Source organism: Ips typographus, linkage group LG13 (assembly GCF_016097725.1).
Source record: "Ips typographus isolate SLU linkage group LG13, UJ_Ityp_2.0, whole genome shotgun sequence".
NCBI lineage: Eukaryota > Metazoa > Arthropoda > Insecta > Coleoptera > Curculionidae > Ips > Ips typographus.
The window spans coordinates 5336764-5359381 of record NC_138434.1 but is presented as its reverse complement, the minus strand read 5'-3'; the positions used below and the strand labels follow the sequence as shown (position 1 = coordinate 5359381).

The following is a 22618-nucleotide window of genomic DNA, read 5'->3' as shown; positions in this document are numbered from 1 at the left end:
GCAGGGTCAGTTACAGCCACCGTCTGGTACCAGTTTTGGAGTAGAGAGTGAACTATGTCTCTGTAGAGGAAAAGTATTTGCAATGGAAAGGGATATACGGCTGTGTTCTTCAGACAATCAAGCTAATGAGGTTAAACGACTGAATACAATTCTGGTTCATGTGCTGCATAGGTTGCAAAGAGTACACCCTACCACGCCAGAGGATGAAGGGATAAAAGAGGACACTTTCCATCGCAGTAAAAACTTGCAAATTTGGTTAGAAAGGTTGGAGCAAAGAGCTATGGAGGACTTATCCAATTTGAGGAGCGTAAATGAGGAACAAGATAATGACACTGACGTACCGGTCAGTCATGATCTCATTGTTTTGGACGAGGATCCACATCAAACGCCTGAAGCATCTGAAGCTCAAGAGGTTTCTAGGGAAGCTCGACGACTATACGAATATTTGAAATAAAAATCTCGAAGTACCATAAGTATTTGGGTATCAAAAAACCGTTTATCTCGGTTTATTCGTTCTATTGTTATGTCGCATTTTGAAAATATAACCAAATCACACCAATTGCGATTCGAACCCTCCATTAATCCTTGTTCCTGATAATAGTATAAACTGGTTTTATTTAGTTGACCATTAGTCGAATTGAGGTATTTCAATTTTGTAAAAGTAATTTTCTCATTTCGAATACTGTAGGGACATTTTACCTCAACTATTCCGTCATTGCCCACCAAACCATCTGGAGAACCAGCTAGATATGGATATTTGTTGTGAATGATTAAACCAGTTTTCAACACCACATTGCCAGAAATCATACTATACTCTCGAAGGGCATTTTCTTCTTCTTTGATGCTATGCCTAACTGAGTCGACATGACTGATATCTTTGAAAGATAACATTACGTCAGCTAGCTTGATTTTTGATATATTATCTTTAGCTTTTATAATTTTACCAAAATTAGAACAAGTTAAGCGCTTTCGTCGCTCCTCTAACCAAAATTGAGATTTTCTCTGATTTTTAGTTTTTTCTTCTACACGTTTTCATTGTACATTAGTTAAATTCAAAACAGTGAGAATCTTTTTTCTTAAAATTATACTTTTTACTGTTCTTGTGCAAAGAAAGCAACTGTACGATTGATTTGGGTCCAACGATGGATCACAAATTTGGTGTACCCACCTGTCACATAGATCACACTGAACCCAATAAGCGGTGGTGGTCAATGCTCCACAATTATAAATAATGCACACATCATACGAGAAACACTGTTTGCAAAAATAGTTTTCGGTATTTGAAATATTTTTGTGTTCTGTTGCACATAGATCGTGCACCCATCCGTTACACATATCGCATTGATGCCATGACACAGTGACATCCAATCCACCAAGAGCACAATATATGCATCTTTCGCTATTAATTGGACCATTTGATTGACGTTTTATTTTGTCATTGGATATTGAGTGGTTTTGAAAGTGTTTTAAATAATTACCAGAAAAATGCGTTGAAACGGTAGCCTTTTTTCGCTTCCAACTTTCTTGACTATTTAACTCGTTTATTAAATGATAAGAGGTGGCCGAGCGAGGTTCGATTTAGATGTTCCGCATATCATTTCTTTATAAGTGGCCAAAGTTAGTTCTCTAGACTTTCTCACAAACCTACTACATTTTAGATTACGGTTACACAAGTCTCGTCTCTCTCGGGCGCTTACACAAGTTTTGGCCTTCATATAACGCGATTGTGTTACACTCCCCCTCTACTTTCCCGTTACGCCCTCGAAGGGAAAGTAGGATTTACTCGACGTAGTCGTCATACCTTCTGGGTCGTCCACGCTGCCTAACGGGCCGCAGCGGCTTAGGAGTATCATCATCCTCTCTCTGGGTAAATTCCTCTACATCGGAGACATGGTACTTTCCAATGCTCTGGTTGGATCGTTCAGGATCGATTAATTCAACTGATCGAAAACAGCCAGCTAAGCCGATCCGTGCCGACCGATATCTCTTATCTCCGCGAATCTGTGAGTAAAAAATAGGCACATACCGACCGTCCGGTATTTGTTCTGTTTGCTGTTTAACTTTTTACTGTGTAATATATCAGTCAACGTTTTCGTGCAAAGACGATTACGGGTTTTTGTTTTATTCAAATTGATTTGCGAAAAAATTCGTTCAACAGTGGCACTGGAATGTGGCAAGCACAGTAAATTGAAAATAAATTCGCATACGTTTTGATATAAAAATTCATCATTACCGGCTTTAATTTGATAGATTTTTTGCCAGAATTCCAAAACAGCACAACTTTCATAATTGCTCAGATCTAAGCTTTGCACCTCTCTCCATTCCCGATCCAGATCATTTAAGCTATTCTGTTTTACTAGATTTGGAAACAAAATAGCCAAAGGAGCAATTGATTTAAAAGTTTTATTGAAAACAGTTTTTGGATCTAGCATTCCTAATAGTTTGATAGTTTTTTGGGTACTCTCTTTAAAATTAAATCTCTTATAAATTTGTCCACAAGCCTCAATAAAAAAATCTAAACATCGTTGTCGAAAAATGAGTAACTCGCTTTTGCTTAAATTGTGGAGATTATTTTCAATTTTACCTATAACTACAGCACAAAGGTAAATAGCTTCGATTTTCAAGAAATTTCGTGGATTTTTGAAATTTAAATTTTGTAAATCTGTCACACGAATATCGTCGCTAGTCAAGAAGCAACCCATAAAGGTTTTCAAAATAGTTTCAACCCTTTGATAGAGTACGTGTATTTTTACACTTTCGGATTGCATTTCTAAAGTTAGTTGATTAAAAAGCGGCAGAGCAAAATCAAGAAACTCCAAGTATAATTTGAATGAGGGATTCTTCAAACTTGTTAAACATTTTTCTGCGGCTTGTATTTGATCTCCCAGAAAAGCATTTGTAAAATATAAATCCAGAGCGTTATACTGTTCCAGAAGCCTTTTTACCACTGAAATTAGAGAGAGCCATCTTGTCTGGCTTGGGTGCAATACTTTATGTGGTTTTATTTCAAGAAAATTTTGAAATTCCACTAAGTCAGACTGCCTTTTGAAGCTGTACTTTAAAAATGTATAAATATCTCTAGCTGTTTGTTCAATTTCAGAAGGTAATTTTTCACAGGCATAACTTGCGCATAAAGCGAAAGAGTGGCAAACGCACTTCATTATAAATAAATCAGGAACATCATTTTTCAATAAAACTGATAAGGAATGGCGAACTCCCATCATTGCACTAGCTCCGTCAGCAGCAAAACCTATCATATTAGTTTTATATGGTATATTGTTTTCTATAAAAAAAGTTTTTATAGAATTATAAAGAGCGTCGGCTGTTGCTGACGGCACTGGCAGCAAACCTAGAAACAAGTCTGTTACTAATTTTAAATCATGGTTCAGTACTCTAAATACCATTGCTAAATGTTTTGTATCCCCTTGATCCGTTGATTCGTCTACGATAAGGGAGAATTTATTTTTTTTAATTAAAGTGACAACTTCTTCAAAGCAGTATTTGCCGGTGACTTCGTTTATAATTGCCGTAGCTTTAGTTCTACCGCAAGTTACCATTTTGGCAATTTCGGAATCAGAATAAATTTCCTTATTTAGTTTGGCAAGGTGGTCTAAAGCGTTAAATGATATATTATGCTCTATAGCAAATGTTGCTATTCTTATTTCAGCTTCTTTGACTTTTCGTTTTAATGCAGTTTGTTGCTGCAAAGAGGGCATTGATAGTAAGGTTTGCTGCTGGATGGTACTTCTTGCATTAAATTGATGCTTTTTTCCTTTTGCATGTTTCTCAATCTCCGACTTGCCGCACAATAAGTCTTTGTTGCAAGCTTTGCAGTAACAAAAGGTATTTCCTTTTTTACTCTTGGTTAACCAACCTTTGGACCTGTCATCTTCTTCCCACTTGGGTTGATACTTCTGCACGTATGTCTTTTTTCTTTTTTTCAAAACTGGTGGTAACTCCGACTCTTCAGACGAACTCGAAGTACAACGTGAAGTAGAGTCCATTTTGTTCTTCTAAACAAAATTAAAGGAAAATAATTTTAAAATTAGGGGAATACAAATACGGTAAATGTATATTGTAAATGCATATTTTGCTATATTATCCTATTAATTAATTTTTAATATTATATGTCTAGAATACACACTTACCTCTACTTTATAAAATATGTTCCTTTTGTTTTTTCTTAATTACACTACGACCAAATCACTTTATTATACTACTTCGCACAAGATCGATTATCATCAAGTGAAAACAAAGGTTTCCGGCTAAATGAATATCCTCGAGTAAGCTTCTTTGTTTAGGTTCGAGACGGGAATCCCGTACCTTTTTTAGGGGATTCACCGAAAAGCATAAAAACATTTCCCAACGCACGATATTATAACAGTGAAACTGAAGCAGAGGGCGCCTAATTGTAATTTACCGTTTTATCTGAGTGGGCTAGTGTTTATAAAAAGAAGTATTTCACTAAAATATTAACCAACTTAAACGTTTTTATAACAAAATTTCTTCAAATGTCGCTGCTTTAAAAATTTCCCTAGAATACATAAAAAATCCCTTTTTCCCTGAAGTGTCTTTTTTTCCCCTAGATCTAGGGAAATTTCCCTACCACTGGCAACACTGAGATAACCTGTACATATAAAAAAAACTATGTATACATAGGCAGAAAGACCGTAACGGTCGATAGCCGTTTTTTCTTTTGAAAAAAAGATTGTTTATATATATATATATATATATATATTTATCATTTAAATAAACAAAATCATTTGCTTCAAGATCGAATCAACACTCATACAAAAATTGATGAAAACTTCATGGCAAAAATAAACTCTACTCTAAATCAAATGAAGTCTAACATTCTTATTAGCAAACACTTAATTGACAAATATCAAATTGAGATTAACACTATAAATATTCTTCATTTGATAATAAATTCTCTCATTGGATTACAAAATAGTTTAACTCAACTAGTTAATTCAATTACATTCGCATATTTAAACAAAATTCACCCTACTTTCTTCCAATGAATGACCTCGAAGCAATCAATGGTAAAATGGCGTCTCTTCTGTCTTCTGATAAATCTCAACTTGTACATTGCAAACACACATACAGTTACTATGAGTTCATGGATGTACAGATTGTGTTTAGCGAGGATCGGAAAATTTTCTTGATACATTATCCACTGTTAAACCCAGGATGGTTTAAAACATTTTTTGAGACTCACACAGTTAATCAAATAAATTCAAAAAATATCCTAATGACTACTCCAACTTCATTGCTTGTGAATGAAATATGCGAAGTAGAAAGGCAAAGCCAAGTTCCACCAGGTAGTTACCTAATTTCTTTATCAGGGAAATGCCATGTGAAAATTGACAAAGAAGTATTTTACTCAGAAGAAGAAACATTTCCCCGTTCAACACATTTGATTCAACTCTCTCCGTTGAATATGACTACGGTGACTCAAATTCACAAATCGACCATAAAATTAAAAACTATAGATCTAAAGGAGATATAGCACTTAACTTCAATTATGCATGACCAAAATAAACTGGTACTGCCTGAAGTAATCAAAACTACTTCCGATATGTCTTGGCTCTGGATAGTCTTCTTGGGAATTGTCATTTGCCTAGTGACATATCTCGTAGTTAGCTGCTACTACAAAATCAGCTATCCATTTCCTTTGCTGAACCTGCACGGCTTAAGAAGCCCTCGTCAACCTGCTCAGCCCTAGGTCTTCTTCTAAAAGGGGAGGAGTTACGTTGTTACCTATTATGAGACGCCTCTGATCTGATCATTACAAGATGCGCCGCCACTGGAAACCGGTAAAGGATCTTATTTCAAAGAGATAAGAAATGTTTTGTGCCTTAATGACAAATCTCGTGTCTTATCCGTTGACAAGGTGTAGTGTAATGTTAGATATTAAGTGAAGTTAATCTTACAGTGCATTTAATTCATATTTAATCTATTAATCTTTACATACTTAGCATAATATCAGAACTTATCTATTAAAATAATATATAATCTTGCTAGGAGAAGGAAAAGTGTTCAGTATTTTGTCAGACTTAAAGTTAGTAACAAATTATTGTAACCCAGTTTTTGCTTTAATAGAGTTGTCTGAGGGAACGGGTGTTTCATTGTCAATTTCTTAAAAGTAAAACTTCAATTTCAAACCGCTTTGCTGGAGCAAAACGTAATTGATATCCGAAAAAAACTGAAAATTTGATTTATTGTTTTTATTTATTTCTAATCTTATTTGAAGAGATATTCCAAAACTAAAAGCACCTTTTCATTTTCATTGCCACTTTTTCCCAGCTATTCGATGATGGATTCAAGTATGCCACACGACGTTTCGTTTTTTGGCAGCCATCATCAACTTTCTTTTTTCTTATGGGCGCCATATTGGATTTTTAGCTCACCAAATAGTACGTTTTATTCTGATTTTAGTGATGTATAATAACTTATGATTTGCTTCATAAATAACAAAATAATTCAATAAAAACTATTTTTACTTTAGTTATTGGCTTTGAGTTAATGGGCCGTTTCATAAAATGTCATTATTTGACAGTACTTGTCAAACACGATAATTCGGACGATCATTAGAGCTTTTAGAGATTTTACCTTAGTTAGCTTTGAGTTAATGAGACGTTTTATGAAGATTACTTGGTAGTACTTGTCACACGCAATTGGCCTGAACATACTTAGTCACAAAGGTGTACACGTGACTTAAACCGGTTTATTCACTCGAAGAGCTTAGGCCACTCGCTACGCTTGTGGACCTAGTTGTTCTTTTCGTGAATAAAAAATGGTTTAAGTCACTTGCTGTATTAATAACTATTAAATCACTCTGAATGACATTCGCCTATTTACAGATGTAAACAAACAAACATCAATGTTACATCTACGGGGCGCGGTGCAAATTTAATAGAACTGTAATTTTATTTATTTTTTTTAATATAAGAAGTCGAAATTTAATAAAATACTGTATAAGACACGTGACTTAACCGGTTTATTCACTCGAATAAATATGAATGAATAAAAAATGGTTTGTCACTTCCAAAATAAATAACTATAAACTTGCACTTAACATTACAAAAAATTGAAATTTGGCAAAAAATGAAGTGTGAATGTACTAAATGATCTTTCTCTTGGAAACATAAATAAGCCTTTTAAGTTAGAGATAATGCTAACAAATCTCTTTTTCTGATTAACCTAAATAGTTCAGCAATGCTTGTATAATAATAACATTTTCTGCGGGGGTTTCTTTTCTAGATACATTTTTAACTATGATTGACGCTCTAATGATCGTCCGAATTATCGTGTTTGACAAGTACTGTCAAACAATGACATTTTTTAAAACGGCCCATTCACTCAAAGCCAATAACTAAAGTAAAAATAGTTTTTATTGAATTATTTTGTTATTTATGAAGCAAATCATAAATTATTATACATCACTAAAATCAGAATAAAACGTACTATTTGGTGGGCTAAAAATCCAATATGGCGCCCATAAGAAAAAAGAAAGTTGATGATGGCTGCCAAAAAACGAAACGTCGTGTGGCAAATTTGAATCCATCATCGAATAGCTGAGAAAAAGTGGCAATGAAAAGGTGCTTTTAGTTTTGGAATATCTCTTTAAATAAGATTAGAAATAAATAAAAATAAAAAATCTAATTTTCAGTTTTTTTCGGATATCTTCGGAAGTACTCGGAAAATCGAAATTTTTAAAACTGCATTTGGTTGAGCTTTACATTGCGCAACTTTGCCCCAATTTAAACTTTCTCGTATCTCTTATAGTTTCCGAGATCCCAATGGTGAGAGTCGAATTTGAATTACCCTGTATATATATATATATATATATACATGCATTTCTATCTTAGTCGCCTCCATACATAACACAGGCGCCCAAGCCTCCACTATAACCGCCATAGTTACAGGAGTGTATTTTGCATGATTACGCTTCATAATTCAAGATCTTTCATGGTCACAGCAGAGGGGTGAGGAAAAAGTATAAGGAAAAAAGTTGTATATACGGTATGGGTTTAAATGTAACCGGCCTCCACGATGCTGCGGTTTACTGGCCTCCGCGCAATATACAGCGCCATGTGGAACCGACGCAGGCGTCACCGACACAGTTGCCAATTTTATCTGTCTGGTTCGCCGGCTGATTTGGCCTTGACAGCTAAAAATAGATTTCTTGGAACAGGAAACTTATTTTAATATTCAGTCCAGCCGTATTTTCGTTCTTTTTCGATCGCTATAGGAGCCACATTAGGCAGTTTTTGGTGTTCTATATTATATACTGATCGTATAGTTTCTGCGTTATTCATTCTAATATTAGACACATGTCTGACAATAACTGAATATAATGACATCAATATTTTTGTTTCTTTTTTAATACTTCATTAACTCAAGCAAATTGATAAAATAAATGGCTGAACTTGTTTTGTCAAACATTGCAATATAATTATAAATCGTTTATTATGTTCACTTTCTTGCACTTGCATTTCTAGACTATCTCATTTTAATTATAATACCAGTCGTTGAGTATTTAAAATTACTATTGTTATTATTTTATATACGAGATTTATTCCTTACATTGACAATGTTTATTGAGTTGGGTCATTTTTCAGTGTCCTCAATTTTTCAATAGGTCGTTAAAAAGGAAATTTTGCTATTGTTTTTTTAAAACTTTAAATTCTAGTTTTTTGGGGGAAACAAATTATAGTTTTTAGGGTGGCAAATTAAAGAACGTTCTAACTTATAACGCTTATACCAGGTGTCCAAGAGCACCTTGGACATAGGAGATTAACATGGGAAAACGGTTTTGATTTTTTTGCGCCTGTACGGTTGATTTGATTGAAAAATCGTAATAATGAAAGTTGTAGTACCAATCACGGACTAGTTTTCTGTATTTTTTTCGGATCTCTAACTTGAGCACTTTCGTCGAAAAACACGAACAAAAATGAGGAAATTTAAACTTTTGGCCTGCACTGTATAGGCGGTTGTCGGACAACCGGTAAACAGATCATTGTTGCTGGTACGGTTGCTCGACAACCGCTTATACAGTGCAGGTAAAAAGTTAAAATTTTCGCATTTTTGTTCGTGTTTTACGACGGAAGGGCTCGAGTTAGAGATCTGAAAAATACAGAAAACTAGCCCGTGATAGGTACTACAACTTTCATTATTACGATTTTTCAATCAAATCAACCGTACAGGCGCAAAAAAATCAAAACCGTTTTCCCATGTTAATCTCCTATGTCCAGGGTGCTCTTGGACACCTGGTATATTAAAAATGCCTGTTATTTTTGTTTGACAACCAAGTCACTTAAATTTTACCGTAAAAAAGCCTTGCCTATAATTTGTTCAGTTTATAAACTAAAATATTCGTATTTTCAGTCTGTCAACTGATTGGTTACAAAAAAATCAACTTGGCACAAATGTAATTTTCTTAATACCAAAGTAAAAAAATGCATTATTATTTGATGCTTGTAGACAAAATATTTGAGAAAATTTAAATCAGTATAGTTTGTCCAAAAACAAGTTATTCCCAATGAAACTATTTAGAGTATGGCAGCCGGAAATCAGTGTGAAGAGAGAGAGAGAGAATTAGCTATGTTTGGAAGAAACTGAGTACCAATGTAACTTTGCGAGTGCCATCTATTGGCAAGATGGCCATGTCATCTTTTAGTAGAGCATGTTGTCTATTGCTTAAAACGCATGCCATCTTTTAGCAAATTGGGTATATTTATGTAAGGGGTAAACACACTTCAAAATAACTAAAAGTTATAAATTTGTTGTCGAACCTTTTATAAAAAAAACTGCTACATAGGTCGATAAAAAAGGCTATGGCAAATTAGTGCATACAATTTGTTTAAAAACATAATAATTTAAAACTGTATTTATTATTAAATGTTTACATTTTATCTTCAGAGTGCCACATATAAGAATGATTACTTTAGTATACAGGGTGTTCAATTTTAAAACAAATATTTTATATACCACAATTTTCTGGGAAAGCCTGTTTCAACCGACACTTATTTTATATACAGCACACTGCATATTAACTTGTCTTAAAATGTTTTTATTTGTAGCTTATTGTAATTTGTTGTTGCATCGGATGGCGCTAATACAAATTCAACATGCAAAAAAAATGTGAAATGCCTAACATATAGAGAATGGACATAATTCCTTTGATGTTGGGGTGATGTTTTTGGCTGACCTCGAGTTCCCTTTGGTAGTAGGCCGGTTGTCTCTTTCTTTGAAATAAAAATGGCATCCAATTATCAGAATCAAATATAATATAAACTAATTTCTTATAATCATTGTTTACTTCTTTTGAGTCAAAGTGTTTTAAGTTCGCCTATTAATCATTGGAAAATATCAGTCCTTATTAACTTTAAACCGATGTTTCAAAACAAATATTTGATGTGGTCTGAGATACGGCAACGTTTTTCAACAACTTGAATAAACAACCAATAAAACTCCTGATATTCAACGGCCAAAGCCGATATCAGTCGCTTGTCAATTAAACTTTGGTAGGAAGAGTCCATCTCTCTCTAATTCGCTTTCTCTTTTCAACTGTCTGTTCTTGTTACATAGCTATTCTTTGATATTAGCTACTAAATAGTATTCAAACAATATTGTCTTAAATTTTTATAGCAATCATTCAAGAATGGTATACTTTTACTACTATACTTTTATTTTACTGGCTCTTAACCTAGTACACAATTACTGTCAAATTAAATGAACGTAAAAATGTAAAAAATTACTTCTGTCCATTTGCAAATTTTTACATTTTTGGCTGACATTTTTGTACAACAAAATACTGACATTTTTCACAACCCTTAGCGAGCTTGAACTAAGACTTTAAATTAGTAAAAGCTAATTAGTTAGATAAGTTTAAGTTGGTTATTCTTATAAGTTACTTTTCAAAAACTGCACTTCTACTAGTCAATTCTTCTAATGGTGGAAGTGTTCGAACTAAGGTGCAACACCATAAAATGTAATATTAAAATAGACATTACGCTTGCAAGTTTGTGAATGAAACGCCCTTGGATGTATTTGCCACAAACTTGCGCGAATACGTTTTTTTTTTTGGAGTTAATACTTTCAAAACACTGCACTCGCGAAATGGCATTGGAACTGCGTTCTCCTTGAGATAGAAATGTTTGTTTCCTATAAAATCTTCGCTATTAAAATGTTTTTCACTTAGGTATTTATTTTTATTAACGTCTGAAGGAAGTTCACCTAAAGACGCATTTCCTATAAAAAATAATAAAGTCAGCATCATTGACACAAGGTATTACTTATAGCCATAGCGCGTGCTAAAAAAAAACTTGCTTTAGCGAAAGTGTTGTTTTTTATGGTAAATGCATGTATACAATTAGTGGACCAAAAATAAGTTAATTTTAATAAAAAATAAATTTTTCTAATTTTGGCATATAAAGTGACACTTTTCAAAACTGATTAGAGTGACAAAACGTTTTTCTTTATGTAACTAGTTATGAAAAGTTCATTTCATCACTCCCTGTTTTTATGCATTTCCGTAGAAACATATGGGCGACATCCATCATAACATGTCGTTGTCACTATTTATACAAGGTGCTATGAAAATGAATATTTGTGTTATATCACTTTAAAAGATGGTTTTAACCGCTTTTTGGTCAAAATTAGAAAAAATTATGTATGCAACACGTTTCGAAAATGTCTTATTGTGTAACTTATTCAAATTGTAGGACCTCGCTGCGCTCGCCCTACAAACATTCATTCGTTACACAAAATCGATCTTTTCGTAACTGGTTACATAAATAGCTATTTTATAATTAAGAAAAAAATTAAATTATTTTTTTTAATAAAATTATTTTCCTACTTAGAATTTGATGCACAATTCAAAAATAAAATGAAATATAAGTAATTGCATTTGAAAAAATGAAGTTGATGGTAGTAACTTATTTTGGGGGTATACATGCATTTACCATAAAAAAACTTTTTTTAGTTTAGTTTTAGTTTTTGGGATCATAGACGAAACTTTTTAAGAAACTTGTAAATAAAACTAATTTTGCTTAATTAAACTAAACTAAGTGGAAATTGGTGAAAAAAAGTTATAGTTGGAGCATGACAATAGGAACACAATAATAGATTTTATAATTCCCAAAAAGTTTCGTGTAATGATCCCAAAAACACCAAATTATTTACATGATCCGGAGTTAGCCGACTCCTTTGATCCGTGCAAATATTATTTAGAGTCGAAACCACTCGTTCTGAAGGTACTGAAGCACCTAAGACACTTAGGTACTTTATTGCCACTTGATAAATGCCTGGAAAAGCGCTCTTGCTATCAATCCAGTACTGAATGGGGTCGCGGGTTCGTGGTTGAATACGTTAAATATAATTTCAACGCTGTCGGAAACCCTTGTTGGCTTACTTCACAGTCTTCCGTTTGACATTGTCTTGCTACAAACTCATCGTGGATGCTCCATATATTTGTTCCTGTTGTTAAATCGCTAGGTGTAGATGTAGAATTCAATGGAGGACTTGATGATGTTCCCTGGCTCTTTAGTGTTTAAGTTCATCACTTAGAATACTAATGGCAGTGGAAGCACAAAGAGGGGATGTAAAATGCAGTTACTTGAATCTGGGGTCTAATATTGTTGCAGCAGGTAAAAATAAATTGGCTTCAAGTTGGTTAAGACGGTTTTCTATTTGCTTTTTAAGTTCACTCTGAAGAAGTATTATTAATGAGTTGGAAAGCTTAATTCTTTCAAAGGCAGTTTTTATACAGTTTGCTAGAGGTATTACTAAGCTAGCAGAAACATACTTATCGCCAGATATATCTTTGGTTGCACTTTCAAAAGGTTTTAATAAAATTATACACTCTTTGATAATCTCCATTTCAGATATTGTAAGCATATGAGGTGCCTTTTTATGATCATTGTGAAGCAAAATCTACCCTATGTGTCCTGCCAGCAAAAGAAATCTTTCGAGGCAGTAAAATGTGGAATTCCACCTGGTAGCCACTTCCTGTATTAAATACAAGAATGTTCCATTAGTTTTACCTTCTTTTCTTTGTTCTTCTCTCAAATGATCTTGTGCTACATTGCTATGTTTAAAATAAGCAACAATAGTTTTACTTTGTCAATAATACTGATAATTCTTTTAACCTGATCTGCCCCAAGTCCTTTAGTTACTATTAAGTTAATAGTGTGTGCTAAACATGGCACATGTTTTCCTTGTTCACTTCGAAGATGAGTATTGGAAGGTTTGGGGATGTTTCCTAATAAAAGTTTTACACCGGCAACAATGTTTGCCCTATTGTCTGTAGTAGCAGCTACAACTTTATGAATTGGTATTTTTTTCTCATTAAAAATTTCTTGTAAATCTTATTTGAACCACTATGATGTGGAGTCAAATTCTTAACCCCCAGACAAATGGATTTCATTGCTGCTTGTTCTTCAGCTACAATATAAAGTGTATGTCAAAATTAGCAAAACAGCAAAAGTTACTTTCATTAAGTAGAGACATACCACAACTTAAAGTAAGCCTAAATCAACAAATGTACACAAGGGCAGAAAGACCATTCCGGTTGATAGCCTATTTCGTAATGAAATACAGATTGTTTATATATACAGGGTGTCTAAAAAGTCTGGAATATTGCAAATATCTCGAAAACTGCTGATTTTATTTTTCTCAAAATTTGCGTCTTGTTAAAGTAAATAACAGCGCATGACGTGAGGGTGAAATGAGGTTCGCAAGTATACAGGGTCAGTCACAAAGTATACCAACTTTCTTAATTCAAACCTAACACACTGTATATTACTTCAGATTTTAAGAGTACTTATAAAGGCTAATTCAACAATATACGATTTTTATTTTTTTTTGATTTTTTTTTTTTTTTTTTTGATTTTTTTTTTTGATTTTTTTTTTTTGATTTTTTTTTTTTACCTGCCTATAACAATGATAGGTGTAACAATGACAGCTAACGTCAATATAATGTTAAATTAATTGGCAAATTTTCCTATTACTTAAAATGGTGTTTTTGAGTGAGAAGGATACTTAAGATGTCAGTCTTTTCCTTCTCACTCAAAAACACCATTTTAAGTAATAGGAAAATTTGCCAATTAATTTAACATTATATTGACGTTAGCTGTCATTGTTACACCTATCATTGTTATAGGCAGGTACAAAAAAAAAAAAATCAAAAAAAAATAAAAATCGTATATCGTTGAATTGGCCTTTATAAGTACTCTTAAAATCTGAAGTAATATACAGTGTGTTAGGTTTGAATTAAGAAAGTTGGTATACTTTGTGACTGACCCTGTATACTTGCGAACCTCATTTCACCCTCACGTCATGCGCTGTTATTTACTATAACAAGACGCAAATTTTGAGAAAAATAAAATCAGCAGTTTTCGAGATATTTGCAATATTCCAGACTTTTTAGACACCCTGTATATATATATACACTGTGTGTAAAAAGTCCGGCAACCCTGAATTATTTCGCAAAATATACAACTTATTGAAAAATATCCTATATAAATATTGACGCACTTTAAACGTTTTACCGTTAGGTGACATTCAGGAATATACAGGGTTAGCCACAATATGGCAATGAATTGAGGTTATGTTTTTTCTTATGGAATGACCATGTTTCAATGACATTTTCTGATTTGTTCTCTCATTCTAATCACATTTCATGTAACATGTTGTATGGTTATCTTAAACAGTTTGGCAGCTATTTAATTATTAAAGAAAACTACACTTTTAAATAAGTAAAAAATGTTTATTTGATTAAATGCTGAAAATGTGCCCCTTGAACTGTCTGACAATGAGCTAAATTAAAATAAAATTTTTCAATGACGTTTTGTAACATGTCGCGTGTTATAAGGTTGCATTCATCCATAATTCTTCTTCTTAAATCATCTAAATTTATCGGTTTTGTTGCATATACCTTATTTTTTAAGTGACCCCATAGAAAATAATCTAGAGGCGTCAAATCCGGTGATCTAGGAGGCCACTCTATTGCACCTCTACGACCTATCCAACGGTTAGGAAACACCTCATCCAAGTACGCCCGTACATGTCTCCCAAAATGTGGTGGCGCACCATCCTGTTGAAACAATGTAATTACCTGCCCTGCCAGTATCAAAAACAACAAGCACCTACCATGCATACAGAGAGCATGGAAAGATAAAATATTTTCGAAAAAAGATGATTTCTCGTTAGTTTGTAAATACTATTTAGGCCGAATTGGTAAACTTACTTAAGCTTCAGGGTACTAAACACACACCCGTCAAGTTTTACACTTGTAGTTCCAAAACAACATGGTCTAACATGGGCTTCAAAATTTAACACGTAAAATCCTATGTTGCGCGTTAAAAAAAAAAACGCACTGTATAATCCATTGTAAAGACAATAAAACTTCTGGTTGAATTCATGATTGAAATTCTTGGTACATGTTCTAGTTTTTTAGACATGACATTTTGCAAAGCAGTATACTTCGGTTTTGTGATCTTAAAAAAAATACAAAGTTTAAGTTATTTTTGAAAATCTCCATTCATGTTTTACACTTTCATTTTAGTTATTGCTATTACCGTTTTTCTACTTGGAGGTGTATATACAAACTCTAGAAATGGCCTTCATAACATTAATCCCTTTTTCGCTTTAACAGACATCTGATCTATTTGTTTGGACCAGTTGAGATTTTCAGTGAAAATGACACCTAAATATTTACACTCATTAGCCCAAGAACTTACCTTTCCCTCATAAGTTATGTTGTCAATCGTAAAGTTATAGGACTTTCTTGGCGAAAACACTATAGCCTTGGACTTGTTATGGGAAAGACATAAGTTCAACGACAGAAAACGAGCGCTCAGCTCATCCATAAAAACATTTAATTTCCGAATCAAATCAGGAATATTGGGCCCACTTGCATATATAACAAAATCATCCGCATATTGAACCATCTTGACATTTAGTTTGGGAATGTAGTGGACATCTCTAGTGTATATATTAAACAATAGAGGGCTCAACGGAGACCCCTACGCCAAACCTACAGAAACATTTCGCGGCCCCACAACACCATTGCCCATCGAATCAACATAAATTTCCCGGTTGGACAACAAATTAAAAATAAGATTTTTCAGATCAGTAGGTATGTTAGCTTTGCCCAAAATTTCATAGAGTTTATAAATGTTCACGCTATCATATGCACCAGAAATATCCAGAAAGACGCACACAGTGTAAGCTTTGCGGTGAAAATTCTTTAAAATTTTCAAAACACAGGATAGAGAGACACTCCATGCCCCCGCCTTTTCCCGCCTGAAACCTATTTGTTCAACAGGAAACCAGTTTGAGTTTTCTAGGTCATACGCAACTCAATTTTTAACCATTGCTTCCAGCAATTTTCCCACACAGGAATTAAGAGCAATTGGGCGGTAGCTTTTCATATTTCCAGGCTGGTGATTGGGCTTAAGGAAGGGAAGAATCTTGGTCATTCTCCACTGTGAAGGAATATTATGCTCAAAAAGGGCCTCATTGTACAATCTTATCAAAATCTCCTTCGCTTGAGTTGGGAGGTGATTTAACATGGAGTAATGTCTTTTTTGTCTCTGAGTACAAATTCAAGTTCTGTACGGGAGAAGGGAAGATCTCTCTCTTCTCCACCAGTGGAGAGGTAAAACTCTACAGGGGTAGACCCAACTGATGCCTGCTCCCAGCCATCCAACATCTCCATCGCAACGCTCGCAGCTATACCAGCAGTCCTAAGGTTCGGCCTTTCAAAACAGCAAAAAACAGCTCTGCCAAATCTCTTAACAGACCTCCAAACATCACCTATGGGGGAACATCGATTTAGACCATTACAAAAGCCAACAAAGGACGATTTTTTTTTCCTCTTAAGTATCAGCTTAGAAAGTGCACAACTGTTTTTATATTCAATAAAGTTTTCAATGGTAGGATTGATTTTAAAGATTCTTAACTTTTCTTTCCGTTCCAATACCAGATTCTGACATTCATCATCCCACCAAGGAGTGGGAGGTTTAGGATTATTACCCTTATAGACTTTTCGGACAGGGACATTTTCATTGACAACCTCTTTCATAAAGTTTTTCAATGAGCCATTGTTCGAAACCGGCCCCCACTGATTCAGCTTAGCTGAAGCAGAGACATAATAAGAATTCCAATCACAGCCCTTTATGTTGAACCTTACCTCAGATTTATTAAGACGATGCCTAGATTTATCACTCGGACTTCCACATAATAACGAAATTTGGATAGGGAAAGGGTCACTATTTCCCGTGTCATCAATAACATTCCAGTTGCAAGCTGGGCTCAGATTACCAGAAATGAAAGAAATGTTCGGACAAGACTTGTTTAAATTAGGATTGGTCAGCCTAGTGGCTGAGCCAAAAGTTTTAATTTTTTTTTTTTTCAATTTTTTCTCGTACATGTATCGCACCGAATACTTTAATTGCAAATATCTGGAAAACTATTGATCTTAGGGATACCAACACTTTTTTGATAAGAACCTATTGGTGAACAGATATTCGGATTCCAGTTGTCACTTGGTCCTACAGTAAAAAAGTTGGGGCGATCTGAAAGCAAATTATTTACCACAACTGGCGCCCTCTATGAACTGGCTTTAAACTGAGTTGATAATCAAATTTGTCGCCCTCAAAAGACCCCAAATTCATAATTTCAGAAAAAAACTTCAAGTTGTTTGAAAGTTATTTGAAAAATACTATTTTAAAAAAATAACTTTGACCCCCTATTTATAATATATAAACATATTTCTGTTTTCCTTGACTTTTCGTCTGAGGTAAATCGGATTATTTTGACCCAATAAATACGCCATTAAATTATTTACCATTACTTGTGGGACACCCTGTATATATACAAGGTTCGAGTTGAAAATGTTCTATGAACATGGGTCCGCAAATGCTTCCTTACCAAGATATGATTTTTTTAAATTTAATAGTTTTATTGTGCTTAAAACTACAATAATGCCACAATTTTTTTTTAACAAACAATCCACCTTCTCACCGTTGTAAGTATAGTCTATCCCTTAAAATGATATGGATGATAGCCATTGTAGTTTTTGGCACAATATTACTATAAAATTTAAAAAATCATATCTTGTTAAGAAAAATAGGCTATCGACCACCAGGGTCTTTCTGCCTATGTTTACAGATCTATTTTTTTGTGTACATGTTCTCTTATTTTTAATTATATACAAGTTAATTAAAAAAAAAAAAATTAATTCTACATAAAGTGCTCTAACAGGGTGGAAGCGCGGTGAAAAAGTAACGTGATTTTCTGGTCTGTCTTGTTATGCATAGTGGATTTACAATTGTCCAGTTGTGTGGGTTATTTTTCCCCTTGGTTTGTAGTTGTACGAGACTGTCAGTTATTTTAGTCATGTTCGTACGTTCGTAGAGAAGTTGGTTAGATTGGTTGTGTAGTGGGTTTGCAGGGTGTCGTATTTTGGTTATTAGTCTTAGAGCAATCTGTTCTGTGTTGTGAGTGTATTTTTTAGTTTTGTCAGTAGCGTTTGCTCTGAGTATGTGTCCGTAATCTAGAACTGGTCTACAGATGGATTTGTATATTTTAGTTGCTGTTTTCGTGCTAATACCCTTGTTTTTGTATGTTATTGACCTAAAGTATTTTGTCCTTTTAATAATTTCAGTACGTGCATTTTTAAGGTGTTTAGTGAATTGTAGCTTTTGGTCCAGTGTTACCCCTATTATTTTACGTTTTGTTTAGGATCAGTTGTGTGGCCGTCTGTGGTTATGTTTGGAGAGTCGTTTTTTATTTGCTGGTTTAGTAATAAAAGCTGGTTTTTCGTTGCGTTGGGCGTTAGTCTCCATCTGTAGAACCATATCATGGTATCGTCAGTAAGTTATTGTAGTTTTGAAACTGCTTTCGATGTAGTTTTGTCGTGAACAATAAGTGCAGTGTCGTCTGCGTATTGTAAAATCTATGCTGTTTTGCCATTTGGTTTTTGTCCCGCTTGTTGTCGTTGTATATGTTGTGGCAGTAGATATTGTAAAGTAGATATTGTAAGGTATGGGTGCACCTTGCAGTAGTCCTTGTTCAGGACTGAAAGCAAAGGAAAGTGTGTTGTCTATTCGAACGTGCAGTTGTCTATGTCTGGTTAACCAGCAGATATCTGCCCCATGCCTATGCTGCTATCTGCCTATAATCAGGCCCGATCGCCTGATTTGACGCCGTGTGATTTTTATTTGTGGGGTTACGTAAGGAGTTAGTTTATGCTACACCACCTAATGACGCAAATGATAAGAAGCAACGAATCATAGATGATTTCGATACAATTTCCGAGCAAACTTTGATTGATGTTATGGAAAACAATAAAAGACGATTGCAATTGTGTAGTGACCACCACGGAAATACGTTTGAACACTTTACAATTTAAAATTATTTTATTTGCATAAGTTAAAGTTTTCGATCAATTATTAATATCTGACAATTCAATGTTAAACAAAACGTGTAGTAAATTTTGTGTTCTTTTTAAATATGTAATAAAATATACATTTAAAAAAATATTGTTTTACTTTGTATTTTAATTACGAGTCACCCTGTATAATAGTTTGTGGTTGCAAAATATAGTACATATGCACACTTCGTCGTTTACCCTTCGTCTTTGTTTCATAGATGGCAGCAAGTGGCAGTCCGCGCCGCTGTCGTAAGGATTAATTTTCTTCTGTACTAAATTTTGTTCATTGTTACGTACGAAATAGAGTTTTCTTTTGCACTCTCTCTTTGCGCAGCAGTGGCATTATTGAAATGTAGTCTCTTAAATCGCGGATCTAAAATCGTTGACACAGCCAATAACTTTGTTCAATTGCTCTAAAACGCTTTGCAATTTCTTTGATTAGTACTAATTCCGAAGCATCAATCATAGGGGGAGCTTTTGGACTCTTTAGCAAAAAAGGATCCACATATTCATACAACTTTGTAAGCCTTTCTATCATATAATACGTTGAATTCCATCTTGTGGGAACTGATTGTTCCAACTTTAATACATTATTAATTGGCTGAGCCTTTCTCAGGTCATCTGCTCCCACAACGCTATGTTTAAAAGAAGTCATTATTGTTTTTACTTTATCGATAACAAATTTAATCTGTTCTATATCATTTGTAATTTTAGAAGCTACCAAGTCCAATGTATGGGCAAAACAAGGCAGGTGCTTGTTTTTCCCAAATACTGTAGATTCTGCTTTCACAATGTTGGCGCCATTATCTGTAATGACTGCTGTGACTTTTGAAGGAGGAAGGTTCCATTCTTCACAAAGTTTGGTAATACATTCTGACAAGTATTCTGAATTATGCCTTTGATCTAATTCAAACACTCCTAACGTAAGACTAGTTAACTTATTTTCTAAAACAAAATGGCAGGTCAAACCCAAAAAACTTATATTTATTGTTTCTGTCCATATGTCTGTTGTGATTGAAACAGTTGACACATTCTTCAGCTTATGCTTGTACATTGTTGAGAGCAGTTCATTTTTCATCTATTAAGGAAGATACTTTTTTACGTTCAGGTACCTCATAGAGTGGTGCAACTGTCTTCATTAAAAACTGTTCAGTTGTGTTCAGTGTCCACTGTGGTCATCCAAACATTCCTAGCTAGAAGCTAGAAAGAGAGAAAGAGATTTAGGTCCAAAGCCGTTTATATGCCTGTTCACAGATGCAATCCACAAGGATTTCTAACTAAAAATCAAAGAAATATTGCCACTGTGATTGGATATTCAGTTGACATTTTGTAACATGGAGTCAATGGCTGTACCTATATGTTACCATTCCCAATATTGTTTGCAACTCTCGTTTACTTTCTGGTTTTCGAATGTCCATAATTGCTTGTACTTTGTCATTGTCTGGAGAAAGTCCTTCTGCACTTAGCACGTGCCCCAAATATTTTACTTGTTTTACCCCAAATTTGCATTTACTTTCATTTCACCTAACATTGACGGCTTTTGCTCTTTCAAAAACTGCATTTAGTCTTTGAAGATGTTCCTCTTCGTTATTTGCATGGACCAATATATCGTCAATGTACACTTGTACTCCAGGTAAATCACCAAATATTACACACCTCTGGTCACCTTTTTGGTTGCCGGAACAAGTGTTGAAGCTGTTTGTTTGTTTTCCCTGGTGTTCTGCTGTTTTCTGCCTTAGGTACCTGTCACCAGTCTCTGGACCCCATTTCCTACCTGGAAATCAGCGGTGGCCACTACTGACTACTGGGAAGAGGATACTGGAGGTTCCAGGACCCAAACATCGTCTTTGACAACTGGTAAGGGCAGTCAGTTACGGCTTGGCACTGGGAAAACTTTTCCTGTTTTTTTTTTCCTCTTTGTTTCAAATTTTCACTTTCTTTTGTTTTCAACATTTTTGTGGCAACTTTTGTAAATTTTATAAATGTTCTAGGTTGTAAATATTGTAGTTTTGTTTTTAAATTTGTAATATACACTTGTACATATACAACTATCGGTTCGTTTGATTTCCTGCAGAATATCCAAGTGTGTTCATTTATAGATACTTATGAACTCATGCAATTAATCCACGACCTTGAGCTATCTAATTAAAAAAAGTTGAAATCTCATTAACGTGAGGTTTCATCTTAACAAGTAGAAGTAGGATGTCCTGAAAGGGTATATATGTAATGGGGGGGCGGCAGATAATTCAAAAGTCAAAAGATAAAAATAAAAAGGCAAGTTAAAGGGGCAAAAACTGCATATCTTACCTGAAGGAGACCAAATAGACACGAAAGGGACGTCACACAACAAAAACCGCGGTGGACACTCACAAGTTGGACATTGAACAGATTAAAATAGGGGCGACTTTCCCTTTTGTCACTGTGGAAGTGTGACCGTGCAGGGCATCATGGCTTGGGTGCGGCCGGACATGGAGTGGCCAAAATGATTCCCAACCCACGCCAAGGGCAGGTTGCAGGAAAGTCTAGGGGGCAGCATCATATTGCCAAACCCGAAAAAACCAAAAAACCAAACCCCCAAAAAACGGAAAAGGTCAAAAAACCCCCAGAGCCGGACATGACAGACAGCCGACAGGTGACAATACATGTGTGATCGGTCTACTCCATCAAAACAATACAGTGTAAACAAATAAAGTTAGGTTAAATTAGAACTTAACACTAATTATCCGTCGGCTAAATTATAGGTTATACAAATAATGATATGTTTAGTTAACAAATGAAGACAAAAATTAAAGTTAAACAATAAGCAACCTTCGACCTGGAGACATAAAAGTACAGGTTTAACACAGTTCTTGGACACAGGCAAACGTAAGTATCCAAACAGTGGGAATTGATTATGGGTAGGTAAAGGGGGGGTTGAAATCTAATACAGGGGGACCGGGAAAATTGTCTTGGGGAACTAGAAATTGAGGGATCTGAAGAAAGGGGTGGAGCCATGTCTAAGCTGGTCGTTAAGGCAGACCACCTTATCGTTGGATGAAGCCTTGTTGATTTCAAGGACCTCCAAAAGGTCCAGCAGATTGCCTTTTTCGCAGAAATGGAGGGGCTTGAAGCCATCTTCAACGTTGAAGTCATGGTTATTGAGGCGAAGGTGGCGTGAAAATAGTGATTTCA

General features: G+C 34.6%; 1 protein-coding gene and 2 long non-coding RNA genes across 3 annotated transcripts in view; 2 read left to right on the top strand and 1 right to left on the bottom strand.

Moving 5' to 3' along the window:
- LOC145737208 (uncharacterized) overlaps positions 1-22618 on the top strand; it is a 183429-nt gene that overhangs the window by 32048 nt on the left and 128763 nt on the right. The gene's annotated exons all lie outside the window — the stretch shown is intronic.
- On the bottom strand, positions 2426-4006 carry LOC145737283 (zinc finger MYM-type protein 1-like). The gene is made up of 2 exons (XM_081991917.1): positions 2502-4006; positions 2426-2434 (listed from the first exon to the last, which is right to left on the bottom strand). The coding sequence occupies exons 1-2, from the start codon at positions 4002-4004 to the stop codon at positions 2426-2428; spliced, it is 1512 nt and encodes a 503-aa protein (XP_081848043.1). The 5' UTR covers positions 4005-4006.
- On the top strand, positions 13609-14850 carry LOC145737056 (uncharacterized). The gene is made up of 2 exons (XR_014180206.1): positions 13609-14094; positions 14175-14850. It is a non-coding gene; the product is annotated as an uncharacterized LOC145737056 (long non-coding RNA).